Raw genomic sequence first — 19,396 nt, 5'->3', positions numbered from 1 at the left:
CTTCTCCATCTAGTTTGAATGGCAGGTAACTACCAGCTGCGAGGTGCACTAGAATCCTGGGAACCTTAAAATCCCTCTAGACTTGCTGACAGCAGTTGATATGTGTGGTGACTTGAAAAACAATGGCCCCCAAAGGGAGTAGCTCTATTAGGAGGTGTGGCCTTGTTGGAGGAAGTGTGTCACTGTGGGGGTGGGCTTTGAGGTCTCCTATGCTTAAGCTACGCCCAGTGTCACAGTTCACTTCTGCTGCCTGGGGATCATAATGTAGAACTCTCAGCTCCTTTTCCAGAACCATGTCTGCCTACACACCACCATGTCCCACCATGATGATAATGGACTGAACCTCTGAACTGTAAGCCACCCCAATTAAATGTTTTCCTTTATAAGAGTCTCCATGGTCCTGGTGTTTCTTCACAGTAATAGAAACCCCGACTAAGACAATATGATACAGCAGGGTTAGAAACTTCTAGGGACTGGCTAGATCTTCAGAGACTGGACATAGAATCAAGGATCAGTTTCCACCCAGCAATATTGTCCTGAGAGAAAAAGGAGAGTCCAATAGGTAAAAGCAATTGAGTGAAGGGACAGAAGGTTCCCCAGGAAGCATGAAGGTGGAGTGAGGGCTGGGAAGATGGGTGAAAGTGAAAGGTTAGATGGCTGAAGGGTGGGGAAGAGCATCGACCAATGGATGAAAGCAAAGGGTATCTGAAGGGTGGGGAAGTGTGTCGACCAATGGATGAAAGCAAAGGGTATCTGAAGGGTGGGGAGGAGCGTCGACCAATGGATGAAAGCAAAGAGTATCTGGAGGGTGGGGAAGATCGTCGACCAATGGATGAAAGCAAAGGGTATCAGACAGGTGGGGAAGAGCGTCAACCAATGGATGAAGGCAAAGGGTATTTAAAGATATGGGTTAGACAGTGGACTTTGTTGGTTCTGGGGCTGGATTATTTCTTTTGTCTATGGAAAGTTGTACCAGCACTTGAATTTTAAAGAAAATTCACAGAAATTGTATATAAGCTCACTCTTCTGAAGCAGCCCAGATTAATGCTGCATTAAAATAATGCACAATCAAAATACAAGTGTACGAAATTCTCAAAGAAAGAATTTAAAATGTTTAATAAGAAAAAATAAATGAAATATAGAGAAATATTTTGATCCAATAAATTAATATTCAATGAGTCTCAATTTGCCTGAAAAACTTGGGAGGTATTTAGATACATCAGCCAAAATTAGATTATTATATGTTAATTTCTAACTTAGTACAATACGATTTTTGCTTTTCTCTTCGCTGTGACAGAATGTCTGACTAAGGAAACCTAAAGAAGGAAAGGTTTCTGCATCACAGTGTGAGGGGTGAGGATCCATTATGGTGGAAAGCATGGAGCCTGAGGTGGCTGGGCACGCTGCCTCAGAAGTCAGGAAGGGAAAGGATTACTTGTGTGCCTCTCAGGTTCTCCTTTCTCTTCAGCCTGAGACCACAGCTCCTAGGATGGTGCCACCCAAATTTAGGTCTTTCATCCTCAGTTAACCCTTCCTACAGGCATTCTTACAGAGACACCCAGGGGTATGTGTCATAAGTAGCTCTAAATCCTGCACAGCCTCCAATCAAGATTAGTCACTACAGACATTAGTCACTAATGATATCAATAATATAGACACCAGCACTCTATCCTTAATGTCTAATGTAAAATTCTTAGAAAAAATATTTTACTGTTAATTCACTAAATTGGCAAAATCCTCATTAAGAAAGTCACTCTTCCCAAAAGTGTAACAAATGTTGGCTGAATTGACATGGCGATTCTTGGCAATAAGGGCAGCCCCTTTAAATAAATATCCCACAGTGCAGTTCTCCAGAGACTGACACAATGATACAATTTTATGTTTCTGAAAGTATTTTGCTGTCTCTGTGAGTCCATACAGAGTTGATATGCATGGTATACACATGAGATTGGAACCTGTTTACCTAAGAATCACTAGTTGATTTTACTAACAGGATTGTCGAGGATGATGTGCACTGCTCTTTTGAGAAGTTATAATTTTGCTGATGATGCTGGTTTTGTTACAGCTTTGTGAACTCTGAGAACAATGCCCTTCTTTTGTGATGCCTTAGGCAGGGCACAACTCAGCTACATGGCTCTTATTTCACTTCTATTGCACTGGAGCTTGGTGGTGTGGACCCTCTATTAAAAATAAAATCTTTATTTAGAAAAATTTCATTAAATAGTAACGTGCATCATTAAATATGCTTTTGTTTTTTATTTTTATATAAAAGTTTTGCAAAATAACATTATATTTGTTAAAAAAGAGTCTGGCTTCTAGGGTCTGGGCCTGCTGTCTGGAATGCCACTGAGCATTTTGAAGATGGTTGTTGATGTGCATGTCTGTGTAGAAGGTCAGACCATTGGCCAAGCCACGTGATTTTCATAAGGATGGTGTAATTAGCTCTTGATAAATAAAGGCTTGAAGACATGTAGTGCAGTCAGCAAGTGAGGATGGGTTAGAGGCGGTTGGCACCTATGGGTTATCCTCACCACACCCATGAGCTACGTTTAGCCTACTTCTATTTGATATTCTTTATGTGGACAAGAGTTGTATTAAGTTGCCGGGCGTTGGTGGCGCACGCCTTTAATCCCAGCACTCGGGAGGCAGAGCCAGGCGGATCTCTGTGAGTTTGAGGCTAGCCTGGGCTACCAAGTGAGCTCCAGGAAAGGCGCAAAGCTACACGGAGAAACCCTGTCTCGAAAAACCAAAAAAAAAAAAAAAAAAGAGTTGTATTAAGCAACAAAAACAACTATTTCCATAATTGTAACAGTGATAAACCTGGCATATGGTAATTGTTAAGGATGTACCTGCATTGTGTTATGTTTTGATGTTTCTCAGAAGATAATCTTCAACTAATTAAAAATTAATGTAAATATCTGGGAAGAGTAGAGGAAGGGGAATACATAATGAGGATAAATATGTGAGAAAAAATATATTTACAATAAAAGAAAAATTTTCTTTTTTGTGGTATAAACTTAAGATAGACTATGATATAAGCATATGAACAAACTTTTGGGAAAAATGAAAGAATGCCCTTTTACCTTGTAATGGACATACTTTCTTAAGCACTAATTAAATAAGAATAAAAGCAAACTAGGACTGGCCACAATCCTAAAGTAGTCTCAGTGCTGGAATACCTTACTTTAAAAAATAATGTTTAAGAATTTGAATTATACTTTGTCTGTGTTTACATATAAAAATAAAAATAAAAAATCTCTCAATTGGAATTATTTCATTAACATATTCATTTAATTATATGGAGATTTTTGTTATTATATTTTCTTCACACTAATGCCAAATATTGAATTTAATGCCATCGTGGCTTATGTTAGGATATTGCTTCTTGCCTGCTTTTTATTGATTATGAGATTCTATTAATTGAATTATGATTGAGTCTAATTGAACAGATGAGCTAAAAGAATGTAGTATTTGAAGTGAAATTGCTCTCCAAATAGGAGAGACAAAGGGGGTAAAAGACAAGAAGAAGTAATAATTGAAGTGGTCTGGATAGAGGTGAGAGCACATATATAATGACCCAGGGCCCTGAGTGCTAACACAAGACAGACAGACTGTGGCTTGTAGGCATCCAACACTATCTGAAGTGAACTAGGCCCTAGGAGGTCAGAGTAAGAACTCATGCAATGTAGTGAGATAGTAATGGCCACGAGAAGGGAAGAGTTTAGAAGACACAATTGGAATGAACTTAAAAAAGAGTTCTGAGGCCGTGAGGCCGTGGAAGACAAATCTGAATTTGTCAAAATGACAGGAGCCAAAACCATTAAAGAGTTTAGGCATGTCATTCATAGTGATGGACAACATACTCAGCATGCAGCCTAATAGCTCACTCGAGTGTACTAGCAAGTTCTAATAATTTATGTAGCTTGTCTAGGAAATGTAGAGAGGAACACAAAGAATATTATATTATACATAATCACTTGTTTATTTATCTTTCTACCTTGTGGTATAAATGTGAATTAATGTCACTTTCATTAGTCCTCACTATTTTAGTCACAGAAAAGTACACTTTAGTAATTTGTGAACATTATAAAGGGAGTGGACAAATTATTGATATATAAATATTATAGTATACATTAATGGTGATAATACTAAGATATTGGACACTGTTTTTGACACTGAAAACAGTAGAATGGCAGAGAAATAGCTACTTACCTCAAAAAATTTAAATTTTCCTCCTAATGGGGGAAGTAGAGAAAGCATAATTTCGCATAATTTATTCATCATTTACTTATTTATCCTCTCACATAGCATATGTCATGAAGTATTCAAATCCTAGTGACTAGACCACCAAGGACATTATGAAGCACTGGAAAACGGAGTGATAATAGAAAGCATCAGGGCTGGCCAATGACGTCAGTTAGACTTCAGGTAAGTCTGGTTTGTTGAAAAGTCAGTCACATCAAGGTCAAGATGAAGTAGCATCACATGCAAACACACAGTGGTGGAGCGAGCTTTGGCTGTCTAGGAGGGAGGACAGTATAACTGGAATACTGTGAGTAGGAGAGGATGGGGTCCCACAGCGGGAGTGAGAGACGATTGCTCCAGAACCTGTGGGTTGCTGTAATCCCTTTAGATATTATTCCAATTCTAACGGGGATCAATGGAGGGGCAGAAGTAATAAGCTTTCAATGACCATTTCAATTGCCTCATGATATTAATACTTGGATTGGTGTTGAGCTCAATATGGGAAGATGGTAACAGGATTTATGATATGTTTTCTGGTAGTGTGGGCATGACATCCCGAGGAATCTCATATGCAGCATGAGGAAAAGGCAGGAACTCAGGGTCTCATGTAAGTCTCTGCCTTGACAAATTAGTGAATCACTCACTATGTTCTACAGGAATAGCAAAAGTTAAGTAGAGGAGCAGTTTGTCTGTATATTTATATGGGTATGGATATTGCTAAAAATTCAATTTTGGCATTATCTAATTGTCTCAATGAATGAGTTCCTACAGAACTTTCCTGAGCATATTTTATGTTCCAATCATCGGTCTAGATCAGTAGTTCTCAAACTGGGCCGTGACTCCTTGGGTCCATCAGAAAACACAGATACTTACATTATGATTTATATCAGTGAAAAATTACAGTTATAAAATAGCAACAAAAATGGCTAAGAATGTTGAACATTGGCCGGGTGGTGGTTGCTCATGCCTTTAATCCCAGCACTCGGGAGGCAGAGACAGAAGGGGTTCTGTGAGTTTGAGGCCAGCCTGGTCTGAAAAGCAAGTTCCAGGAAAGATGCAAAGCTATACAGAAAAACCCTGTCTTGAAAAACAAAGAAACAAACAAACAAACAAACATAATGTTGAACATTAAAAAATGTTTCTTGGCCTTTTGTATTTCAAAATCTGAGAACTCTATATTTGGTTCCATGCCCCATTTTTAAAATTGGATTGTTTTCTTCATGTTTAGTTTTTTTAAATTTTTTTTTTGGGGGGGTATTGTAGAAGCTAACTTTCTGTCAGATGTATAGCTGGTGTCATAGTTAGGTTTTCTATTGCTGTGATAAATTACCAGAATTAAAAGCAACTTGAGGAGGAAAAATTATTTATCTTACAACTCTAGGCAACATTCTATCATTGAGGGAAGTCAGAGCAGGAACCTGTAGGCAGGAACTGGTGTGGAAGCCATGAAGGGTGCTGCTTACTGACTCACTCCTCATGGCTTGCTCAGCCCGCTTTCTTATACATCTTGGGGTCACCAGCCTAGGGTGGCACCACCCATAATTGGTGGGACCCTGCCACATCAATCAGTAATTAAGGAAATACCCCACAAGTTTGTCTACAGGCCAGTCTGGTGGAAACATTTTCCCAATTGCTTTCTCTTTCAAAATGACTCTAGCTTGTGTCAAGGTGACATAAAAACTAACCAATAAAGCTGGTAAAGATTTATTTCTCCATTTTTGTAGGCTGCCTTTTGACTCAGTTGATGGTATCTTCTGCTTTACGTAAGTGTTTCAGTTTCACAAGGTCCCATTCATTAACTGTTGTGCTTAATGCCTGTGCAAACAGGGTTGTATTTACAAAGTCCTTTCCTGTGCTAATTATCCTGAACTAATTATATTTCAAGTGTATCCCAACTTTGTCTATCAGATTCAGAGTCTCAGGTTTTATCTTGAGGCGCTTTATCTCTTTGGCATTGAATTTTGTGCAGGGTGAGGAGATAAGGGTTGAATTTCATTTTTCTACATGTAGCCATCTACTTTAATCTCATTGTTGAAAATGCTACCTTTTATCCAATGTGCATTGTTGGCCTTTTTTTTTCTTCAAATATCAGGTAGCTGTAAGAGTGTAGGCTTATATGTTGGTCCTCAACCTGACTGCTGATTTTTTCTATATATTTGAGTCATAGAACATGGAGAAATCAAGCCAGTACTGACCTGAAACCTTCATCCATACTGGCTGGTTTTCATACTGCAAGAAGGTGCTGTGTATGCTGCTAGACAAGAGAAGCAATTATCAATATTGGCCATCTGTGGACCCTGCAAACTACAATAACAACGGGCTTGTAAGCCATGCTACTGGTACAATGACGACATAAACACAGGAGTAGTCAACCATTTTCTGAATAGACTTAAGACCCGCGGCACAAGAGGAAGCCCATATATGACACTATTATCAGACCATGAACTTTTGACTAGATTGATCATAGATCCTAGGGGAGAACCTATTACTTTTATGATGCTCAATGGACATGCTATTAAATGGTCTTTGAATGGCTTGTCCTTCTACCCGTAGATCAACGAGTCTCTCAGTTCTTACCAGAGAAACTTTTTTTTTTTCACAACAGATAGCAATTACACCAAGAGCTACAACTGATCAGGGTTCAAAGATGAACAGTTTGTGGACTACATGGCCCTTACTAGAGCATTTATATCATACACACCTCTTCCAAGGTTCAGGGTTAATTTCAGGAGGAGGTGGCAGAAAGAGTGTGAGAGCCAGAGGTGGTGGATAAGTACATGGAAACAGTATTTTCTGGATGGAGTGGAAGTTGTGTATATAAAGTCATAGTGATTGTGACAGTGTGCACAAGACCTGCTCATACTCAAGTCAGACCAAATTCCGTCATGGAGAGGGGAGATGGACACAATGTCCCACTCCCAACTGAGGAGGCATTGGCAATTGATAGCTGCTAGGTGAGTCAGAGTCAGTATTTCTTAAGAGTGGAACCCTGGTAAGTCGATTATGTGCCAATGAAAGACCACACATCCAAGAATACAGTCAGCACAAGTTAGACCTGATGTGTTTAGAAATTAAGGGGACACAAAGGTGGGTAGCTAGGGGAGAGGGTGGTGGATATGAAAGGTGTTGGGGAGGGGGTAAGTATGATCAAAATATATTGTATAAAAGTCTCAAAGAATTAATAAACATAATTTAAGGATGGGCACAGTGCCTGTCATGATGATATCATATTTTTAATGATTGGCATTATCTAGACCTGGTTTGTAAGTGTAGACTTAGTAATCAGCTCCCAACAAAAGGTAGTATATGCTGGACGTTTCCTTAAAATGAAAATCATATCTATCATATGACTCAGCAACACTGCTCCCAGGTATTTATCTAAAGGACTCACAGTCAACATATCACAGAGACACTTGGACATGAATATGCATCTATGAAGCTGGCATGCTGAAGATCATTGTTATCATTTTTTTGGTGATAAATACATGCTAAGAAAAATTTAATGAGGGAAATGCTCCAAAGAAAATGAGAGTAAAACAAATCAAGTCAGACTAGACCCAAACTAAACCACTGTCAGCAGTGATGGTGAATCACCTCAAGAGGGACACGAGAATTTCAGTTTGACAAGGGAATGGAGCTTCCCTGAAGTGGAGCTCATTCATGGCATACTGAAATATTAATATCTATACTGGTCAATCTGGGCTAAACCAGTTTCATTTGTTATTTATTTTTATATGATTTGAATGAATATCTGTAGGAGGTATGCTAATAATAGCTCCAGTTGCCTTGGCATGATAGAGAAAACGGAAAGTTCCCATTGGCTTTCAAGCTCATGCTTAACCTGTGTTTCCAGATGTATTTGTTGTCACCCAGATACCTGACATGTGGCCAGTTAGCACTTGATCCATTTCCCAGTACTGACCCTGAAAACCTCATCTCTATACTGAAGAGTTGGGGCTATGCAGTTTTATAGAGGAGGAAACAGAAATACTGATTGTTAAATGACTTGTGGGCTATAGTCATCTAGCTGTTGAGTGTTCTGCCAGCTGGGAAAGAAAGGACTCTGCTTTCAGAGTCCAAGATGTTATTGACGTGCTGTGTCTTCGCACAGATCTTGGGAGTTCTCAGCTAGGCACCTGCTGAAGCTGGGCCTTCTCTGCAGCCCACCCATGTCCCTGCTCTCAGCCCTGAGCATTTCCTCTGCTGTGTATGCATTTCAGGGAGGTCCCAGAAGTTTCCAGCGCTCCTCTTGAGCCCAGGCCTTTTGCTTCTGACACACCTTCCCTTTCCAGTTTCTGTCTTCTTCTCTCCTGTTCATCTCTGTTTAGGAACCAGCCTTGCTAGGTGTGAAATGCTCTCTGAGTGAGATGTTTCCCTGGTTGATCAGAAAGGCACTAGTCTATAGTGTCAGAGTGGGCCTGAGACTCATGTGAATGAGCAGTGGACCCCAGTCTGACTCAGGGTGGCAGGTTGTCTCCTTGACATGAAGTTGGCACTGCTCCAGGGCGGCCTAAGAAAGAATGCTGAAAATAGTAACTGTAGAATCTACCCACAACACACTTCTCGTTTATTTTCTGTGTAGCCCAAAGCTTGAATGGGACCATAAGCATTCTCTTCCTTCTTTTATCTTATGCACATGTCCTTTATTTCTTCTCCTTTGACGTCCATGTATCAGAGATGAAAAAGAATACAATAAAGCATCCTTCTTCTTGGTTCTCAAAGCCCATGGATTCTAGGCATGGAACCGGCATAGTTACCCATTCCATGCCTGGGCAGGCCAGCTTGGTGTTCGGTAGCGACCTGGGATCCACATATTTCATAACAGCATCTTCTAAAGACTATCAGGCAACAGGATGTATATGAACAGGCTCAGCGCCTTCACATGGATTCAAAGTCCAACAAACACCAGGAGAATGGGACACATTTCTGAGAATATCTGGACCTGGGCAGCCTACTGTGAATTGGATGACATTCGTTCCTTTTAAACAGTTCATTTCCTTCCTTGACATAATCCTTTATTAAAAGCAGAAGAAAGAAAAGAAGGCCTCATTGTAAGGTTAAGTTTAATAACTTTGCATTTTAAACTCGTTTGACATTGCGGATGGTCAGACATTGTCCTTTGTTATCAGAGTAGCTCCTGATGTCTTTGGGAGCGATGGGAAGAAAGATGGGAGGAGAGGCTAATAAACCATTTCTGGCCTTAAAAATCAAAGCTCACAGCACACCAGCTATTGTAGAGACTGGGCCGGTTGGTAGGCCTATTTAAAGATGTTTTAAAAATGCATGCTGAGACGCTAAGCAGAACTATCATGTCTCTTCCTGTTCTTTGTCGTGTGAAACTCACTGCCAGAGAAAGTTTTTCACTCTCTGAATGTGTGCACTTTGAAAAATCATATTCCTAATTTGGACTGGCAACCATGCCAAATATCCCGGCAACTTTACAAAAATAGCTTCAATGTTAACGGAAAGTGATACACTATGAAGCCTGTCATATTGTGTTACACTCGTAGGGGACAGAATGGAATTAATACAGCATTTTTCTTGTTAACTTGAGATTTCAAAATTAAATCACATTTAATTCTAAGTAAGAGATACACGTATGGAATGCAAACCATCTTAGTTTGGTTTCCATTGCTGTGCTAAAGACTGTGACCAAAAGCAGCTTCAAGGGGACAGGGTTAATTTCACCTCATGGTTTATAGCCCTTCAAGTAGGAAGCCTGGACAGGAACTCAGGGCAGGAACCTGGAGGCAGGAACTGAAGCAGCAGCCATGAAGGAAGCCTGCTTAGTGCCTGCTCTTCATGGCTTGCTCAGCCTGCTTTCTTCTACAGTTCAAAACCACCTGCCCGAGGGTAGCATTGCTGGCAGTCATCAACCATTAATCACGAGAATGCCCCACATGCTCACTTACGGGTCAATCTGATGAGGGCATTTCCTAGGCTGAGGTTCCCTCTTCTCAGATGACTCAAGTTAGGGTCAAGTTTACAAAAACACAAATGAGTACAATGACTTTTTCAGTCACTCATATTGGTGACAAATAGAAATAATAACACAATAATCACAGTTAATTACAATATTTGATATTGTTAATTTTAACATCTTTCTGAATGGAAATGATTGGTGGGTTGGATTGTTGTACAATAGCTTTGAGGTTACAACTGTTATAAATGATGCTACAATCTACCACTGTTGTGCAGCATTTATTATATACAGACACTAATATACATTATCTTTGGTGTTTATTAAACATTAAGGAGGGGCCTTGTTCTTCCTAATGTAAAGGAAAAGCAAAAGCTCTGATAGTTTCATTCACTTGTTCACGCACCAGTGTGGAAGTGCTGGACTTGAGATTCAAGCCAGAGGTGGTGTTACGCACCGCTGAGGCCGAAGGATCACTAATTGGAGGCCAGCTGAGGCTACATTGAAAAATGGTCTCAAATAAAACCATTTGGATTGTCATTTAGCCAGATATAAAGTCTCTGCTCTTTTAACTGCTTTCAGCTTTATCTCCAAATAAAAGTTAATTGTTGGCTGCTTGTCATGCCAGGACACAAGTGACGGTGGCCTGGACCAGAGCGACTCAGATGAGGAAAGGTACAGCAAGGTCTTGTCAGAGATAAATAGTCAGGGCTAGACGTGACTTCAGCTTGGACAGACCAGCTTTAGTGGAATTAGAATACTGAAGGCGGGTTCAGGGCTGATGGATTGAACCAGATAAAACTCATTAAGAGTAAAGGGCATGGTAGCACACCTATTTCATCCCAGCGGTGGCAGAGGCAGGTGGATCTCTTGAGTTTGAGCTTTGTCTACATAGTAAGTCCCAGGACAGCCTATGTAGAGAGACCCTGTCTCAAAAACCGAGCAACAACAAAAAGAGTAAGAAGTATTATAAAATACAGAAGTATTATAAAATACAGAAAATCCTTAGCCCATCAAGAAAATGTCAATCAAAACTGCACTGAGATTCTGTTTCACCACAGTCAGGATGGCAGTCACCAAGGAAACAACTGCATGTATGGGTTCGAAGGCGGGAGACGCATCACCCGCGTGCCCTGTTGATGAAAATGTAAGTCAGCGCAGCCACTGCAGAGATCAGTGTGGAGAGCAGTGCCAGATTACCCGGTTAGCTGCTCTTGGAGAGACACTCACAGGAACAAACCTAAATTGGGACACAAGACAGACACCTGTACATCCATGTTTAAAACAAAACCATTCACAGTGGTCAAGCTCTAACCACCAACAGATAAATGGGGGGAAATATAATATATATGAGATTTATTCACATACATATGTTTACACACACACACACACACACACACACACACACACACACACACACACACACACACGACTTTTACTCAGTCCTAAAGAAGAGGAAATTATGCCAATTTCAGGAAGATAGGTGAAAAGGAGATTAAACAATTCAGGTTCAGAAACATAAAATGATCACTTTGAGTCTCATACATAGAATCCCATTTAAGAAAACACTATGTGAAAGTAGAAGGGCTATTTGGGAAAAAGGCATCAGTGGGTGAGAGGTGGAGAGAACAGAGAGGGAAGGGGAGATATATGAACAGAAATACATATATGAGAGGTGTGTAATGAAATAAGGACATTTGGGCATCAGTATTCACTGATAACATAAACATGAGATCTATGAAAAGAAAAACAAAAGCCAAAGTGCTTCAGCAGGGGCTTTGCATGAAACAGTGCACTTGAACTTGGTCATTTGAATTCTGAATAAAGGATTTTATACCGGGTGGGAGGATATGGGAAACAAGAGGAGGTATGAGTTCCCAGAAGGGGAGAGCGGTTCCTGTACCTGGAGTGAATGGAAAGATGACGAGGACCTAGCAAAGCAGCCATGGCCTTTGCAGCTCCCCCGATGTGCCAGCTGGAGAGGAAGATGGAAGAACAAACATCTCACCCTCCATCAGATACCCTCTCCAATGTCTAATGCTTTCCTGACTGGCTGGGTCAGAAGCTGCAGGGTAAGACGGTCTGTTGATAGGTTCTATTCTGGTCAACCTTCAGGACCTAACAGACTGAGGAAAGGTGTGGAAGAGAGCTGGAGATGCAGGTTAGCGTAAAATGATAGGCAGAGGATAAGCAGTTGGACTCAATCATAAGAGAAGACACAGGGAAGCAGAAACACTGGGTTAGAATTATATGAAACTTGAGAGCTGAGGTTCAAGCTTTGCTCACCCACTGGACTGGAGAGTCCAGTTCATTGTTCATTCATTCTTTCACTCATTAAATAATTTATTCATTTATTTAATAACTCACTTTTCATATTCTACTGTGTGTCTGGCATATCATTACTGTTCTCCACATAGGATGTAGTATAAGCTAGTCAGGAGATATACTAAAAAGAACAACCAGGAATATTTTTCTGGTGTGTGTATTAATTAATTTTAGATGATTCTGTTATCTGTCATTATGCTATACCTAGGTACTAGGATCAGGGGGTTCATTCCAGGCTGTTTAAGTAATAAGATATGGAATTTCTGTAAGTCAATTGATGGATTGCTGTGGGATGTTTTGTATTCTGTGAATATGTGTTGCTCTGATTGGTTGATAAATAAAATGCTGATTGTCCAGTAGCCAGACAGGAAGTGTAGTTGGGACAAGATGAGGAGAATTCTGAAAAGAGGAGGGCTCAGTCAGGAGTTACCAGCCAGACACAGAGGAAGCAAGACAACAAGGCAGAACTGAGAAAAGGTACCAAACTATATGGCTAAACATAAATAAGAATAATGGGTTAATTTAAATGTAAGAGCTAGTCAGTAATAAGCCTGAGTTAATGTTCATACAGTTATAGTTAATATAAGCTTCTGAGTGATTATTTTATAAGCAGGCCAAGGGATTGCGGGTGCCAGGTCGACCAGAGAAACTTTCAGCTACATTTGGCTTACCAACATGGTTCTCTCGAATTTCCATAAGGCCTAAGAGAATTTAAAAAGGACTTCTAAATACACAGCAATGGAGCCAAAAATAGTTTTCTATTTCATGTCTCATGCGGGTCAAGATACAGAGATGCTAAGGTACGGAGACATTGTGGCATGCAGACTTAAGCTACAGTACGGCGTGCACAGTGTATGGGCTTTGAGTGCAGCATGGTGGCTTCCTGCCACTGTACACAGTGGTGTCTGGAAGCCATGCAGCATGGTGCATAGTTGATATAACTTTTGCTAGTACAGATGAAAAAAAAAAAAGCAAAGAAAGAAAAGGCTTTCAGGCTACACACTGCTGGATGGAAGCCTAGACCCACTGCTTCACAGAGTCAGTGATGAGCATGGCTCCCCCAGAGCTGGCAGTAAAAGTAGTTCCACCATGTTGGAAAGCTGAGGTGGGTGGAGCCAGCAGCCACAGCTGCCATTTCAGTCCTAATCATGCTGCAGTTTAATGCAATCGATTCACAATAAGACAGATTCAGATGAGATAAACCCTAAACAGTTTAGAGTGTGTGTAAAAATGTACATAGGATTGGAAGAGAGAGAAAAAGGTATATAGACAGTTACATAAAGAAATAGAAAGTTTAAAAAAAAGTAAAGTCTTTAAAGGGAAAGTAAAAGTAATATAAAAATAAGCCACGTAAAGATGGAAATCACACAGAGAGTCTGAGTTATGTTGTCTTTGGAATATTCAACTGCAGAGAGACATTTGATTGTAAAAGCTCCTGAATTAAATCAATATGTGCATTTTAAAGATATCTTGATTTCAAAATATATGTCTAAGGATATATTGCTTTGGAAAAGAGGTTTTGCTTTTGTTTCCACAGATGAGAACCTATGGATTGCTTCCAGGCTAATATGGTTTGATCAAGGAAGACCCCCTGAGGGGTCTCCAGATGTTCTAACATCCAGATCAGCTTTAAAGCAACTGGCTCAGACAATGCAGCCTCACAGACTACTCCAGTCAGGACTTGACCATAATTCTCAATTTTCTTAGGATCCCCATAAGATTGCCAGCACCCCCATCCACCAGGAAGTAGTATGAGAAGCTCTGCCCAAACTCCCAAAATATTGTTTATAAATGTTTATTATAAATACGATCTTTCTAAAGAAAAAAAAAGATATTATAGATATGATAGGATGAAAGGGTAGGCTATTGAATCTACTTTTAAAAGAGATGTTTTACATTGCTATGGATTTTAGTTTATTGATACAAATTTAAAGTTAATTTTGTTATACTGTATGTATATTTCTACTCTTTTTTAAGGTATTATGTTTGTGCAGCTCATTTAAAATTGTAATGAATAATTAAGAAATACAGATTAATAATTAGTCTTCTATGATAGCCAAAGTTATAGTCATGTTAAATTTTCTTGGTACACATAGATATAATTCAATTAGGTAGGTAATCTTCAAACACTTCAAAGACCTACAGAATATGGCATTTAAAATGTTTTAAAAACTTAGATTTTTCTGGGCAATGAGATATGTCTGCTCCTGGCAGCACCAATTACTTCAAGGAGAATGATGGGCATTGAATAAACTCATCATGGAATTTGCTTTCTTTGTGGCAAAAGTTAGCCAGTGGGCAAAAATGTGCCTTTGCATCAACTGATTGACAGTATGTTATAAAAACTGGACATGCAGGACCCATAGGAAGATGACCACTGAACTTTGCAAGGCAGGATAGTTCTTCAGGTACCTGCTCCACAGAAGAAACTACCAGACATTCTGCAGGACATAAAGAGAAGCAACTGAGAGACTCTAGGCTTATGGGCTGAAGATGGATACCCCAATGTTGCAGAGGAACTTTGGATGACTGTCCAGGCAGGCAGCTGTCTCTGTCATTTCCAGAATTTTGGAAATTGCTTACAATGCATATCCTGTTTACTTAGGTAATATCATATCCTTCTGGGGTCTTTGATGTAGTTGAATTATAATGTTCCTTGGTTATGATAAAAGATAAATTAAATATGAAACTTTAGGCTCATAAATATAGGATAGATAGAATATTTTTTTTTTTTTTTGGTTTTTCGAGACAGGGTTTCTCTGTGTAGCTTTGCGCCTTTCCTGGAGCTCACTTGGTAGCCCAGGCTGGCCTCGAACTCACAGAGATCCGCCTGGCTCTGCCTCCCGAGTGCTGGGATTAAAGGCGTGCGCCACCACCGCCCGGCTAGAATATTTTTTTTTAATTTTGCCAAATACAATAGACTAGATATTGTAACTATAATTCTTGCTTGATAACTGCTCTATTATATATAATTTTACTATGTTAAAGTTAAAACCTTCCTTTTTTGATTAGACAGAAAAGGGGCGGTGCTGTGGAATGTTTTGTATGCCGTGAATACGTGTTGCTCTGATTGGTTGATAAATAAAACACTGATTGGCCAGTAGCCAGGCAGGAAGTATCGGTAGGACAAACAGATGAGGAGAATTCTGGGAAGAGGAGGGCTGAGTAAGGAGTCACCAGTCAGACACAGAGGAAGCAAGACAACAAGGCAGAACTGAGAAAAGGTACCAAGCCACATGGCTAAACATAAATAAGAATAATGGGTTAGTTTAAAATGTAAGAGCTAGTCAGTAATAAGCCTGAGCTAATGCCCATACAGTTATAGTTAATATAAGTTTCTGAGTGATTATTTTATAAGTAAGCCATGGGACTGTGGGTGCCAGATGGACTGGAGAAACTTTCAGCTACAAGGCATTATTGATTTAAGGGTACAGGAGGCAAGAGTCTAAGAGGACAGTCCAGGCTGAGTCCATGCTGAGTTTACACATCAATGAAAGATGATTTACATGGGCCAGGGTTTCCTTAGCTTAATCCTCATTTCCATAGATGCAAATATCCCTCATAACAGTTCTATAGGCAGCATTCCTTATTTCTAGTTCCTCCCACTGCAGATTCAATAGCCAACCAGGTTATTTTTCACCATAAGCTGACTGCCTAGCAACCCAGCACACCTCCTTTAGCAGACAACTGGAAGAAGAGACCCAGAAAGTAATTCCAGTGTTAAAGGAGAAAGTGGAAAGATCTTAACTCCCTTATCCTGTGTGTGTGTGTGTATTCATATTTGTTGGATGAAACGGCATGGGAAAGTACTTTTACTATGTTAAAGTAATTTTAGGTATTTGAATGATCCACGAGACTTAACTTGAGAACTGGTTGTGACACTGTGCTGAGCTGTGGTTGAAGATGTCATCACGAAGGATAATGATGTCATCTTATAAAAACTCTTGGAATTAGTTCGTATTTGAAACTTAGATTGTCATTTACTGATACGCTGTTTTCTGTGTCACAAAATAGGAATTAGAATGGCCATTGACATACATGCTGTGTGTCTTCCCCAGGCATGTCAAAAATATAATAGTCTTCTTGTATTTGAATTATAAAGCCCATGTCAAAATCTTCTTCATTGAGCAGCAAACCCAGTAAGGGCCATCATCATTTTTGTCTCCAAAGTGCATCTGCAGCATATCACATGGTGTCCGGCTTGGTAACTACTCAGTAAAAGCAAAGTCTGTTGAATGAATAAATGAACACTGAAGAATGTATTCTAAATTCACACTATGATGGACTTAAGTATCAGATAGATCTTTTTCTTATAGGACTAGACTTCTTTGTTAGAGGTTTGAAAATCTGACTTCCTTAGAGTTCTATTTTTAATAGCTGATTGCTGATCTCCTCCTAATGATGGTAGATGACAACTGACTGGTTAGCACACAGTACAGAGATCTTTAAAGATGTGTGTTATTCTGCAGTGGACATTTGTCAGGACATTCAAGAAGTTCCCCCTAACTTCAGTGAACATTTATTGTTATCTTCAAGGTCCCTAAACAGCAGTTCTTAAGACTCAAAGGTGAAGTTCAATTTAGATCATTTACTGCAAAAGGGAAAGTTCCTCTCAAATCCATTTAGAAAAGAATACAATTCAAGTATAAAAGAGACGACACTCTATGGAGTTTATCAGTTTGCTAATGACTCTATATCTTCATTTGATAGTTAAAATTTATATAATGGCATTTTCATGCACTATTTTAATTAAGTCACAGTTCTGGAAATAAAGTTTTAGAGCGCAATAGGACACTTAACTCATGGACTTGGAATCAAACAGCCTGGGTCTGAGACACGACTGTGACCAACTGTCATCCTGAGTGAAAGACTCCATCTCTGCCCCTTGATGCCTCATCTGAAACTGTAGGACAGGACCCGTGGAGCTTGTTTTATTAGGTTTTAAGAGGACCATCAAATGAGAAACTCTAAAAAGTATCAGTCAGGTTGCGAGTGCTCAGTGTTTGCTATTATTAACTTGTTTGAAGGCTAATAATTCATAAATAAGAACTAACATTTTAACTCTGGTGGAGAGTTTGAAACTTCAGTGTTCTGTCTGCCATATCACTTTATAATATTTATTTGGAATGGTACATATTTTGGTACTCTCTTTGGCATTTTGAGACAGTACAGTCTTGCTATAATTGTGTGTTTTTGTTTGAAATATGACCTGTTTGGTTGTGTAACCATGTTGCCAGTTGATGGCTTTTAGTTGTTCAAGTGAATGGTGGAGAAGATAGTTGCTATTAATTCTAATCTATAAATTTATTACAGAAAATCCAGTATTCTAAGCCAATATTTCTTAAAGATTTTTAAAGTTATAGAAAAATATTCACTGAGTGCTAAAAACAAAGCCGTTTTTGACCTACCCATAAATACGTCCTGTTCACACTATTAGAACTGTAAATCTCTTGTTTGGCTACTTCCTGCTTATATAAAACATGGAGTCATGATCACATCCAGAGCATCGTTTTCACCCCCACTAAGAGGTGTTAGATAAAATATTGTACTTAATTTAGAAAAGGTGGTTTGCAGAAGACGTAAATAGATACAGTTATAACCATGTGAGTTGGCGGTGATGGTGGCTCAGAGGGAAGGTCCCTGGGAAAGAGATGAGGAACATTGTATTTGTGTCACAGTGAAGGAGAAAGATTTGGATTGAAGATATGGAGATCTCAGATACCATCATGAGGGACTTGGTTCAGATCATGGCGATGGCTGAAGTCACCAAGAGACAAGGTGGTGAATCTACAGAGGGCAGTGGGGTGAGCATTAAAAGCTGAAGGATGTTTAAAGAGGAAGCAAAAAGATGCAGAGAAAGGAAAACAAAGCTTTGGAGAAAAGTCAAGTCAGACTGTTGTCTAGGAAACAAAAAATTCATTTTATGTCAGTTTTTTTTAGATTTATTCATTTTACTTTATGTGTGCATAACATAAAAAGGCATAAAACACTTTTGCTTGTATATATGTCTGTGCACAAAATGCATGCCTGGTGCCCATGGAGGTCAGAAGAGGGTGTTGGATCCCCTAGAACTAGAGTTACTGATAGTTATGAACCACCATGTAGCATGAATCTTAAAGGGTCTTATTAATAAAAACAAACCCAAGCCAGGTATTGGAGTGAATGCTGGAAGATCAGAGAAGCAGAATAAGCCACGGCCACCTCACATTGCTAGTTCCTCAGCTGATCCTGTTTCCTCAGTCTGAACTGTGCTACTCAAAAGCCTAAAAGCTTAATCAGGCTCTAGTTCCTGGTCCTCACACCTTATATACCTTTCTGCTTCCTGCCATCACTTCCTGGGATTAAAGGCATGAGTCACCATGCCTGGCTGTTTCCAGTGTGGCTTTGAACTCACAGAAATCCAGACAGATCTCTGCCTCCCAAGTGATAGGATTAAAGGCATGTGTGCCACCATTTTCTGGCCTCTATGTCTATCTAGTGGCTGTTCTGTCCTCTGACCCCAGATAAGTTTATTAGGGTGAACAATATATTGGGGAATACGATATCACCACACCACCATGTAGGTGTTGAGAACCAGCCTAGGTTCTCTTTAAGAGCAGCAAGTGCTCTTAACCTCTGAGCCATTGTTCCAGACCCAACAAATGTTTCTGAAGCTATTACTTCATGTAAGGTTTTGAGATATATCTATAAAAGAAACAGATAAACTTACATGCTACTGGAAGAGATAATAAAATATAAGTGAATTCTGTATCTTGTTAAAAGGTGATAAATACATCAAAATAAGTGGTTTAAGATACACATGGGAATCGACTTCACAGAGCTGATGCAGAGATCAGAAGGGAGACAGGGAGCCAGCCACAAGGTTACTGCTGAATGAGTGGGGGAGGACAACGTGGAAGCAAAGGA

General features: G+C 39.6%; 1 protein-coding gene across 10 annotated transcripts in view; it reads left to right on the top strand.

Moving 5' to 3' along the window:
• Mapk10 (mitogen-activated protein kinase 10) overlaps positions 1-19,396 on the top strand; it is a 288,581-nt gene that overhangs the window by 89,013 nt on the left and 180,172 nt on the right. For 4 of the 10 annotated variants that reach the window (XM_076546805.1, XM_076546799.1, XM_076546801.1 and 1 more), the window contains one exon: positions 4,309-4,428. The exons of the other annotated variants lie outside the window; for them this stretch is intronic. In XM_076546805.1, coding sequence (XP_076402920.1) covers positions 4,408-4,428 — 21 coding nt within the window. In that variant the 5' untranslated portion in view covers positions 4,309-4,407. The remainder of the gene's footprint in view (positions 1-4,308; positions 4,429-19,396) is intronic. 10 annotated transcript variants of the gene reach the window in all.

The sequence above is a fragment of the Peromyscus maniculatus genome, chromosome 10, assembly GCF_049852395.1.
Source record: "Peromyscus maniculatus bairdii isolate BWxNUB_F1_BW_parent chromosome 10, HU_Pman_BW_mat_3.1, whole genome shotgun sequence".
NCBI classification, from domain to species: Eukaryota; Metazoa; Chordata; class Mammalia; order Rodentia; family Cricetidae; genus Peromyscus; species Peromyscus maniculatus.
Note: the sequence above shows the minus strand (reverse complement) of the source record. Positions and strands in the feature narration are given on the sequence as shown.